Source organism: Tachypleus tridentatus, chromosome 2, assembly GCF_004210375.1.
Source record: "Tachypleus tridentatus isolate NWPU-2018 chromosome 2, ASM421037v1, whole genome shotgun sequence".
Taxonomy (NCBI): domain Eukaryota; kingdom Metazoa; phylum Arthropoda; class Merostomata; order Xiphosura; family Limulidae; genus Tachypleus; species Tachypleus tridentatus.
In genome coordinates this window covers 24,217,919-24,230,882 of record NC_134826.1, presented here as the reverse complement: position 1 = coordinate 24,230,882, position 12,964 = coordinate 24,217,919, and the positions used below count along the sequence as shown (strand labels likewise).

Genomic DNA, 12,964 nt, shown 5'->3' with positions numbered 1-12,964 from the left:
TGTATTACCACTATTAATTAAAAGAAAACTGTGGTTAATTGTCATCAGTAGTCAAGAGCAGGAAAAAAAAAAAAGACACATAAGTACTTTATTTCTTGTTTGTATGTTTAGTCTTTACATGTTACTATAAAAGTAGCTAAAAAGTAAAAATAGGGATCTCTTTCCATTAGTTAAGGTCAGACAAGATAAAATAAATAATAAAAATATTTCATGTCTCCTGTACTCGAGCAACCCTCAGGTAACATAATTCAATGGTGTAACAAGAGCTCCATGTTCCTCAAGTAATTTATAATGATGCAATTAGTACTTAGACATGGTTCAAAGGACAATAAAAGAGCAATAAAAAATACAATTTATGCATAAATAGATGCATGTTGTTATAAGGTTAGAGCTATTTAGGATAAATAAATAGTTTCATGTTACAGTCTCAAGTCATTTTAGAAAGTGTACTTTAGATTTATTCAATTTTTTATGGTGGTTATTGGATTGGTGAAATTGGCTAACTTTGTATACACAGTTAGGATTGAAAAAATAAAAGATAAAATATAATGCTTTACTGAAAAGAAACATCTGAAATGTATTTAGAAGGTTTTAAAGATTACACTAGTAAAAACAGAGTTCTGAGATGAAGACCAGTATTTTGAACATTTTTTATATCAAATCAAATTTTATCAAATACTTTGCTAAAAAAATATGACTTTTTTGTATGTGAAAGACTTCTAATGTTTACTGAAAGTGTGCCAAATTGTGTGAAAATATATAAACTACATTAAATGTTAGTAGCACTAAATATATATAGACTAAACAAGTACAAAGAGGTTACACAGTTGGTCAAATCAACCGAGCCACACTGAGAAAAAAAAAATAAATTTTAATGCTGCTTATAAACCTTGTCTTCACCAACAAGAGTCTAACATTTCTCTGAAATTAAAATTGTTATTGAAAGTAACTGTTACCTCTTGAAGATTTGATAATAGAATTTTCCAACTATAAATATTGCTGGTATTGTTTAACAAAAAATAAATTAATTCATTAGAAACCCATGGATTGAAAATTAGAAACAAATTAACCCACCTTATTTGTTTCTAAGAAAATGTTAAAACACTATCCATGTAATTTTCATTTAATCTTCACACAATTTAAGTCTTTCACATAAAAAAAATTATATTTTAATAAAGTACTTTTAATAAAATAAAATAAAGATATGTCCACGAATATATTTAGTACTTCTTATAAATAGTTCATGTGCAAAGTGATTTTCATGTAAAGATGAAAAATACTATTATCTCAAAAATCTCAAATTTACCTTGTGTATTCCTTAAAACCTCCAAAATAAATTTCAAACATTTGTTTTCAGTAACACTTTATATATTAAACTCTCTACCCTACCTTTATACAAGATCAATTTGACCTACTTCAAAACCACCAAAAATCTAAAAATCCTCTTTTTTTTCTTTCTGGAATGACTCCAAATGTAACATCACATCACATTAGTTTATTCTTATAAGAGCTAACACTTATTTACAATTAAATTTTATTTTCCCTCTGAACTGTGGCTAGTTACTGCTCATTTCATTATAAGTTGTAAATCACTTGTGAAATGTGGAGTCCATGTAACACTATCAAATGACATAACCCAGTTGCTCATGCACATACCACGTGAATTTTATTATTGTTATTTTACTTTAATCTAACCTTAAGTAACCTAGAGAGATCCCTATCTTTACATTTTAGTTAATGTTTAATAATAAATAAAAAAAACATGAAAAACAAAGTGCTTACTTTAGTTGTCTTCTCTGTTGATGATGCTTAAACCTTATGTTTTTAACTGGTAGCAGTAATGTACTAAACAATGTTCATTTAATTAAATACTGCATTAAATAACAGAGTACAAAAGAGACAACTTCCTCTATCACAATTTTTCAGGCTTTAAACCAATGTGATAAGATCTATTAAAAATTTATCCAAATTAGTTAAATGGGAACGAAGCTTATACTAACAGAAAAACTGGCAATTCTCCATTGAGAAAACCACATGTCAGATAAAAACCTTGGCTTTCTACTGGTTATTCATAAAACAGAATTAAATGTAAGAAAGAACTATTAAACAATCCTAAAAGAGAGGTTGTGAAGGTAGGTGTTACAAGAAGTATCTGACTTTCTATTTGTTGTCTCTGTAAGCAAAAAAAAAGAAAGTTATAAAAATTAGGGTTTGTTTAAACAATGACGGTTTTATAGTGAGCAACTTACGTTGAATTTCATAGTTACTGGAGGAGCAGTGAATAAATTCAGAGAAGTCAAGATGCCCAGAGAAAATCTGTTACCTTTTTCACACTCGGCAAATTTCAGAATTTTTAAAAAATATTTCCTTATAAAATTAGGAACTTAATACTTATATACTATCAAAATAAAGAATATAATCTACAGTTTTATCCTATACTAATTTGTATAATGTAAACAAAAAACAGCTTAATAAAATTTGACCCCTTACAAACATAGAAAGTGAAATAAAGGAATTAAAATATTAACCTTATGTGTACAGTTGTGTCAAAATACTGTGCATGTCGTGACCTTTTCTGGGGTGCATTCAAAACTAAATTAAAATTCCCCTGAAGCTAGTTCAGTATTTCTGAATGACCTTGTTATCACTAGGTAATAACAACAAATGTTCATCTTCACCCCATCATACGTCTCTTCACAAAATTTAACAAGTTCTTTGTACACAAAAGAAATGTGATTGTTTAACAAAGTATTTTAATTAAAGATTTGTCTGTCAATATTTAGACAAGTGTTGAAAAATCCAAATGCAATGTAATTTTCACATTAAGACAAATACTTTTTTCACCTAAAAATTTTAAAAAATTTAATTTATGTAATTTATTAAAGTTCTTATTTGGTTTGGTTTGTTTTGAATTTTGTGCAATGCTACTCAAGGGCTATCTGCACTAGCTGTCCCTAATATAGCAGTGTAAGACTAGAGGGAAGGCAGCTAGTCATTACCACCCACTGCCAACTCTTGGGCTACTCTTTCACCAACAAATAGTGGGATTGATCATCACAATATCATGCCCCACAGCTGAAAGGATGAGCATGTTTAGTGTGACAAAGATTTGAACCCATGACCCTCAGATTACAATTCGAGTACCTTGACCACCTGGCCATACTGGCCCTAAACCTCTTAAATGGATAAACTATTTCCATATTTTATCTATTACTTTTACTACCCTAATTCTACATTGATTTTGAACATATAACATTTTAAGTATGGTCTTCTAAATACAAACTATCACACCTAGTTTTATTCCTATTCTATATATTTATCCAGCAAAAACTAAAGAAGTGAGGCAAGGAAGATGAAATTATGTACGTTACACACACAACATTTACTCTAAAAATGTGTATCAGTTTTTCACAGTAAAATTAATACCTATCAGTTAAAAAGTCAGAAACCAATTTCAAAGCTTTTTCTGTGTCAGTTAAAACAGTTTGCACAGCATTCAATTCTGATTCCTTGGGATATATGGTGGAATGTTTGGCCATGACGTGACGATCGTCTGCAGAGTCTGGTCTAGATGTGGGACGACTCTGAAAAGGAAAATATTCTCAGATGACTTCTGGAACATGTGTAACACACATTACTGCAAAATATACTCACACACCCAAAAAGACTATTTGATAAATGACTTTCCCATTCTTTTCGTTAAAATTCTATAACCTGCTTGTTTTAGTTCAAAGTTAAACATTTCTTCACTGGCAATTATATCATTCTTCTCAGATGGAAACAAGACTAAATAATCTATACTAATGTATGCTTAACAGTGGGTTCAAATATCTTGTCATTAAATTTCACATTACTATCAAAATATATAAGTTAAAATATGAACTGAATTTTGATATATCATAAATTAACATATTTCTTTATAATACTGTCGAGTTTGGCAATCACATCCCTTAAATCAAACAAAAAATCTTCATGAAAAGTTCTTACTGAAACATTTAAAAATAATAAACAGCAAATGTATAAAACAAGAACTAATTACAGCAATGATTCCTATTGTAAATAGACGTTTCAAACAATATTTTCTGTTTTGGGTTTCGAGGTCATTGAATATGGTATAGGTAAAGCTCTTAAAACAATATCCTGATAATTCTAACATATTTGCACAATTTATAAATGGAAAAAATGTTGAAGAATTTAAAAAAAATTTACACCTTTCTTCACCAGTACCTTAGTAATATCTTCATTTCACAGCTACCAATTGAAACATTGTGAAAAACAGAAATTATTACAAATTGAAAACAAATTTGGACAACCATCTTAAAATCTGTTCCTGTTTGGACAAAATGTACAAACTGACAAAAACAAAATGATGGCTAAACAGGTATTATTGTATTAGGGACAAGAGATACAAGTAAATTTATAAATATAAAATTTGCATTATATATTATTATTTTTCTAGAGAATTTTCATAAAGATATTTGAATTTCAACTTTCCAACACACTTACTTCAGTCCATACTAAAAACAAAGTAAGAGAATTTTTAGTGGTCTTTCTACATGTTACAGCTCTTTATCTGACACAAAGTTTTTAACTCACCATTAGTGGCATCATAGGAGGCCTCAATGGAGGAGTCCCAAACATTGATCGTGGTGGAACTGGCATTGGTGGTAAATCTCGAGGATCACGACCAGAGCGTATTTGCCATTCCATAAATTCTAGTTCTTCTTCATACCTACGCCGCTCATCCCAATATATTCTCTCTTCTTCTTCCATAAGTCTGATTAATGAACAATAATTTTCAGATTCAGAAATACATGTTTTCCTATGCATAATTATTTAATTTAAAAAAAGTCATAGCACATAAATTTAAACACAGTAATTCAGAACTTGTTAAAACATCATCAAATCAAAAAATATTGGCAAACAAAGCAAATACAATTCAAGATTTAACACAAGGTCTTATGAAACACCCTTTTTAACCTTTTTTTTAACCACAGAACCCAGAATAAAATAAAGGAGTATGATTGAAAGACCATATAACAGTCATCCAAACAAAAATAAAATTGTAAAGAATAATGTTTCAACCTTCTTAGGTCATCTTCAGGTTAACTTTCAGTAAAAGTTTCAATACCCATACCAGTAATCTTGAGATACATTTATACTTGTTATAAAGAGGTCAACCAAATGTCTCATGTTTTTTTTCAGTTTAATGGATATCACTAATATGGAAAAAATCCTGATAGTATAAAAATTCACTATAAAGGAATGATAATATCAGAATATACCATTTCTTAAAACATGACTGAATTTGGTGATATAGGTCACTGTTGCAATCAGGGATCACAGTGTTGAAAAGTATCAGATAATATCTACAACTAGCACTAATTCATAATGACAACTTGAAAGGCTTTGTAAATTCAGAAAACTGGACAAGTAAACCGTAACTGTTAAACAATACTACAAATAGTGGGTAAAATTAAAAAATAATGTATTAAATGTTTAAGTAGAATACATAATAATGATGCAAAAATATAATCAAAAATACACACATTTTACATAAATCATTTACAGAAGCAAACAAACAGAAAAAATCACAACTATGTTATGCATGTAGCACAATCAGCCAGTTTCAACTAGTATCTAAATGTATTTTATAAAAACTGAAGAACTGAAATGTATTTACACCTGTGAATGTTCACAATAATTCTGTGAAGTAATGAATATGTTATGATGCAGATACTAAAGTGCAATACATCAATTACACTCAGTGTCAAGTTGAAGCTTAAACAAATATCCTGGGTAACCTTTATTAATGCTTTTAAAAAAGTACCCATTATTTGCTTGCAATTGTTACAAATCTTATACTTCAAAAACTATTTTTATCATGTTTTGAAAATGATGCAAGTACCATTACACTACTTCACTGTAATTTAGATACATTTAACATAGTTTAAGAGAGTCCGTTGAAATTTCAAAATAAACATATGTTGTACATGATAAAAACAAGTTACAAACAACATGAGATTTAATTTATTCTCAGGTGTAAGGGGTACCTGATCAACAGATTTATACTGTTAGTGTGTTCAGTATATTAGTGGTACTCACGATAAAAACACTCAGACACAGTACACACAAGAACCTTCTACTGCCATTTGGAAAATAAAAACTAAACAAAAACTAACAAAATATAAAACTAATTAAACCATTGTTTTAATCACATATGCCAAACTTCTGAGTATACATTAATCCATTGCAGCAAAAATTGAAACACAATATGAAAAGTATTATAAAGCACAAGAAAATATCATTGCAAACCTGGCAAATTCCACTTTGTTACTATACTGGTCATTAACATATTAAATAGTGTGTTTGTAATTAATCATTACATGTGTAACACTGAAAATGATATTTCACTTTGTAATTCAAATGGTTTTATCAAATAAATGATTATTTTAGGCAATATGTACTGATAAACATTAGTGGAAATTGTAAGAAAAACCAAAATACACAGATTTTATAATACCAGTTTTAATCATTTTAACATCTCCAGGTTTCTTCTCACCTCATTTCTTCCCTTAACCGCTCATCCTCAAGTCGTCTGTAGAACTCTTCACGCAGCTGTTGTCTCCGTAACGTACTCTCCTGGATCTTTCTCTGACGTAAACTAGGTTTGATATCCACGACAAGCTCAGGATCCACTTTTTTCTAACAGAAATATGTTATAACTTTCAAACAGAAACTTCACAGTCTTTGTTAAATAACTAATATTTACAGTAAATTGTATAGTTATATGTCAAGTACCAATTGTTGCTGTGAAATAAAACATCAGCTGATTAAATAAAAAGAGAAAACAAAAGCAAGATACATTTATACAACAACAGATCACTTAATTTAATTAACAACCACGGCAAAGACCAAAGTTGTAAGCTGTCTTAAAGAAAAGATTAACATACAAATAATCTCCACAACATAAAAGTACTTCATGGTACTAACAGATAATCCGACAACAGAATGGCATCAAACGTTAAATGTCATTTTTGGTTTATTTTATACACTGTAAATTATTACACACAACATCCTTTAAAAAATACATTTTATCCCCTTAAAGATTAAACAAATTTGAGAAAATACATTAAACAATATCAACATAAACAACTGTACCATCTTATCACATTTCTACTGTTTTGGTATATACATAGTATCCATAAAGCTTTATACATTAAGTTTGGCTGAATAATACTATACTGACCTCTCTAGCAATGATTAGCATTTTAAATATGGCTCTCAAGGTAATGTTAAGAGCACTGAAGTATTTCCTTATACCTAGTTATTGAGTTTACACATTCCCATATATTCTACCAACCAAGCACATCTTCCCTTATAATAATCAAGCAGATGAGTGTATCAAGCATGTGAAAATATTAAAAACTATTTTAACATCTGTGTTGTGTCACATATCCACCATCACACTTCAATAAACTTTCAAATATGTGCACAGTAAGCTAATCATTCCTTGAACTATCTATTTTCAATGAAAGTCACTATATACACACACTAATTTTTGATATACCAGATAATTTGAGCAAAAGCAATCAAGTTGTCCTTTATTTCATAAAACTGCACAAAAATGGGTTTGGGTATTGTATATAAATTTGTAACCATGATGATATACAAACCATGACTCTTAAGATACTTAACATAACAACAAAATTTTGTGCATTTTCAGTAAACATTAAAACTTTAGCTGTTGTTGTGACACTGTCAGTGTTGACTACTTCATGTACAAAGTGATTTTCACGTAAAAATTAGAAACATTTTTATTCACCTGAGAAGTTTGAATTTCCATTTCCATAATCCACTCTCAATAAATATTTTGTTTTATTGCCCTTTACATTGTTTCTAACTAAATTCACCATTATAAGTTGTAAATCACATGTGAAGCATACACACCTCATGTTATACAATCAAATTACATTATTCATGAGCTGCTTGGAAAATTTTTATTATTATTACTATTATTATTTATTTTACCTAATTTAACCTACAAAAATATCCAACTTTACATTTTAGTTAGTTTTGTAATGATAAAGATTAAACATGAAAAACACTAAACAAAGTACTTACTCAGGTCCACCTTTTTTTTTTTTCTTTCCTATTGGCTGTCGATTACACTTAATCCTGCTTTACTATACATTAATGGTAGTAATACACTAAATTTGTATTTAGTAACACAACAAAGAATAAAAACAAATATAAAAATAAGATAATTTCCCCCAACTCACAAAACTTTTCTGGCTTTCAACTACATGACAAAAGCCATTACAAATACACCAAGTTTGACATCTGCTTTCCATTGGGAATTAAGCTTGTACTAACAAGAGAAACTGACAGTTCTCTGAACAGAAAACAATATATTGTTTCTTGATGAAAACCTTGACTTTCTATTGGTACAAATAATACAGAATTAAATGTAAGAGAAAACTATTAATAAATCCCAAGAGAGAATGTAACAGTGTTTGATGAGGCATGCACAGGAGAAGCTCACTGGCAAGGTAATTTGATAGCATAACATAAGCTCCATGTTAACCAAGTGATTTATGGTGGTGTGGATAGTAATTAAACATAGTTCAAAGAGTAATCAAAGAAAAACAAAACAACTTAAGTATAAATAAATGCATACTGTTACAAGTTTAAAGCTACTTAGGATAACTGAAAGTAGTTTCATGTTACAATTTGAAATCATTCAAAAAGGAAGAAAAAGGTATACATTTATTTCAACTTTTCTTTTTGTGGTTAAAGGTTGGTAAAACTGACCAACCTCGTACAGAGTTAGGACAGAGAAAATATCAAATGAAATATAAAGTTTTACTCAAAAATAAACATTTGTTTACATTTAGGATGTTTTAGATATTATACAAATTAAATTTTAGATTTTTGAGATAAAGAAAAGTACTTTTAATTTTAATACAAAAATTACTTTGCACACAAACTAGTAAAAAAAATACTCAATATATTCAAGAATAAACCTTTTAGTTTGTTAAATATGCAACTAAAATAAATATTTTTCATATCTGAATTACTTATAATGTTTACAGACAGTATGCCAAGTTTTTTACAGATACACAAATTAAAAGTTTGTAGTATCAAAACCATAAAGACTTCAAATGAGTACAAAGAGGTCATGTGGTCAGTCAAATAGAGTTTGAGAGTTTACATCTCTTTGTTGAATATTGGCTGCATATACTAAAGATATAATTAATGTTAGGCCTCAGACAAGTGGGCATACAGATTCAGTGTCTTCAATTAGAATTAATTTTTATTTCTGAATGAATTGTGTGTTTATAAACACACTGTTGCAACAAACATAATAATATAACCACAGATATTTTGAGTCTCTGTAAATTCATAATAAAAGTTATGATCAAATTTCTTCTGTGTGAAAAATAACTTATAAACAGTATAAAACCTCAGTTAATTAACACAATTAAAGTACACATTTTACATTAAAAAAAATTAGTCACCTTGTATTGCAAACGATGCCGACGACCTTTCATATGCATTTCCTTAGCATTTGGGTCATTAAATCTGCACTCACATAACTTACACTGAAAACTAATTATTTTACCATCATCATTTTTCATTTCTTCTATGTAGTCATGCCCTAAAAATAACACAAATTTACATCATTGGTAGTTCTGTTTCTTCAACAAAAATTAAATACCTCTTATGATTTCGACACTTCTATAACTTAAGATTTAAAATTAAACTGGTTATCATCAAAAACACACAGGGTCAAGAAACAACTAAAGACACCAAACTAGAAATGCTCAATTCTTTATTTCTCTATGTTAACACAAAAAGACATCTACAATATATCATAAAATTCAGTAATAATTAAAATAGTATTATTTAACTGTTGATTAATACCTAACAATTTTGTAACATTCCAGAGGGATACCACTGAGCAAACTATCCACAAAAACCCTCACTGTTCATTACGTACCACATCGTTATGTGCTGGTACATCAAGGTTTCTTTCACTAAAACTATATTAACTATAAAAGCCTGCAAATGTAAACATCAATAAAAGCTGTTTTGGTTTTAATAACCGACTGTTCATCATTCAGCTACACAGATTTTGAAAATAATATTCTTTTTCTTTCATTTACATAAGAATTTTGTTACATATTGTGAAGAAAAAAAACTTACTTATATCAAGTTATTGTTTCATTTTCCATGATTAACATTTATGTTTTTCAACAAAGTTACAAATAAACTGAAGGTAAAAACAATGATGTCAAGCAAATACACACCCTCATTCATCCCAATTATTTTGTGAAATGGCCATATTTTAATCTCAAAACTACATGTTGTGAACTTTCTTCAATTACGTCATCCGTACCATCTAGCAGTAATCAGCTATCATGGTAATGTTTCACTTCCTCTGACACTTCAGCTTCATTTCCCTAATGTGTTGATCAAACTTTTCCCCTTGTTCTTTGCTGACAATGGAGATTTTCAGGTAAATAGTCAATATACGAGTGTGTAAAAAATGACCTTTCAAGCAGATATTACACCTCGACTCTGAATTTATCAAGTATGTCGTTGACAATATTTTTGCAATTTGGGTCCTTGTTGGAAAGATCAAGTCTCTCACCAAATAATTAAGTTCATCTTGTGTGAAAAATTGTGATTCAACAGGCGCTTCAAGTTGAAAACAATCCCTATTTCTATTCAAATTAGATGGAACTGTACCAAGAGTCTCCGAATGGATGTACTTCACATCCATGAACAAATCTTACAGCAGATTAAAGGTTTGCATGGGAAATTTCTTTTTTATTTCAAATGTTATAGTCTTACATGTTATGCGATTAAAAAGAGCAGTCATCTTAATGGTTTCAAAGCTGGCACCAAACCAATGGAACTCCAAAAGGCAGAGATTTTTCTTACCTTCAGTCCATTGTTTTAACTGACACAAATGGTGCAAACTTTGTGCAAGGCCCATGATTTGTCTATGGCCCCAAGTTGTATTCCAAAATACATGTCATACACAGTTTTGATGAATTCTGCAGTGTTTTGCCTTTTTCTCTACAACGAATTTACCATAAATATAACATAATATTTGGGTCATTTAAATAACCTCTTACTGCCACAGAAAAGAAAAATATTGAAAAAAATAATGTGAAAGAGCATGCAGTTTGTTCACCATTTCTTAATGAATAGCAAGATTCTCATAGATTCTAGAACATTTGATGAGACTCATGTCATGACTGGTCTAGAGAAATCTATAGCCAGTGATTGTCAACATTTTAAGCATAACAGTGTGAACTAATTTCAATGAAAAAGATCCATTTATGTAAAAGTGCAAAAGAATTTTCATAAAATATCACAGGCACTTTTACACAAGTGAATATTTTTTATTTTTAGGTGTATTACAGAACTTGTAAACATTTTGAGACAATAAAACCATCACAAGCCTGTGTTATCACATCTGGCAATAGTTATCTTGTTCAATTCTATGATACAGTAACAGATATTACAAAATCACTTCTTAGGTTTGATATATTAACACACTTAGAATTAAAGATTACTACATATAATGTGATATCTGTAGTGCTTGGAATGTCTTTTATATTGCACAAAAAACAATAAACTTGGATTAAAATAAAGATGATTCCACTTTGTTCAACAATTATACCATTTACAATATTCAAGTTCTTCTCTATCACACACAGTCATTATTCAAAATACAAAAATAAGTTTAACACTGTTCACATACTTCAAAAACTGGGTATTTTAAAGACCAAATGGTGATATACAAAACTAATACAAATACAAGTGGGTGAGCCATAGCATCTAAACATTTACCAGTTGGTACTGGTCTATAAATACACAGCATTATAAAGCAAGTTAAGTATTTCTGCCAGACAACTTTGAAATAATACATGCTAATTGTACGGCACCATTAAGGACTGTTGTGTGAAATGTTTTGATATTGGAATCCATTCATTCATTCACCAATCAGCAGGACTATAACAGTTAACCAATGTTAACACTTGACAAAAAACAAACAAAAATCACAATCAACACACATAATGCACTTATCCACTGCTGTCATTTATTTACTGTATTTCAAGGTCATTGTATTACTATCTATTCTTGTATGTTTTCTTTTATAATTTATTCTGTACAAATTTCATAGATTTTTATGAAGCAACAAAGCTCCCTCTTGTACAACAATTCTCCCACAAACTATATCTTTACATCCAGTATATTTTTCATCAATATATTGTTGGTGGGAGAACTGTACAACAAAGCTCCCTCTTGTACAACAATTCTCCCACAAACTATATGTTTACATCCAGTATATTTTTCATCAATATATAGTTGGTGGGAGAACTGTACAACAAAGCTCCCTGTTGTACAACAATTCTCCCACAAACTATATGTTTACATCCAGTATATTTTACATCAATATATTGTTGGTGGGAGAACTGTACAACAAAGCTCCCTCTTGTACAACAATTCTCCCACAAACTATATGTTTACATCCAGTATATTTTTCATCAACATATTGTTGGTGGGAGAACTGTACAACAAAGCTCCCTCTTCTACAACAATTCTCCCACAAACTATATGTTTACATCCAGTATATTTTTCATCAACATATTGTTGGTGGGAGAACTGTACAACAAAGCTCCCTCTTCTACAACAATTCTCCCACAAACTATATGTTTACATCCAGTATATTTTTCATCAATTTATTGTTGGTGGGAGAACTGTACAACAAAGCTCCCTGTTGTACAACAATTCTCCCACAAACTATATGTTTACATCCAGTATATTTTTCATCAACATATTGTTGGTGGGAGAACTGTACAACAATTCTCCCTCTTGTACAACAATTCTCCCACAAACTATATGTTTACATCCAGTATATTTTTCATCAACATATTGTTGGTGG

At 29.6% G+C, this 12,964-nt stretch overlaps 1 protein-coding gene across 9 annotated transcripts in view; it reads right to left on the bottom strand.

Annotated features, from left to right (window-relative positions):
* LOC143239618 (zinc finger RNA-binding protein-like) overlaps window positions 1–12,964 on the bottom strand; it is a 76,369-nt gene that overhangs the window by 23,328 nt on the left and 40,077 nt on the right. For all 9 annotated transcript variants that reach the window (XR_013021284.1, XR_013021288.1, XM_076480933.1 and 6 more), the window contains 4 exons: window positions 9,522–9,661; window positions 6,563–6,705; window positions 4,597–4,777; window positions 3,427–3,584 (listed from right to left, as the gene is read on the bottom strand). Coding sequence is in view for 7 of the 9 variants with exons in the window: in XM_076480933.1 (XP_076337048.1) it covers window positions 3,427–3,584; window positions 4,597–4,777; window positions 6,563–6,705; window positions 9,522–9,661 (622 nt within the window). In the remaining 2 variants the exon portion in view is untranslated. The remainder of the gene's footprint in view (window positions 1–3,426; window positions 3,585–4,596; window positions 4,778–6,562; window positions 6,706–9,521; window positions 9,662–12,964) is intronic.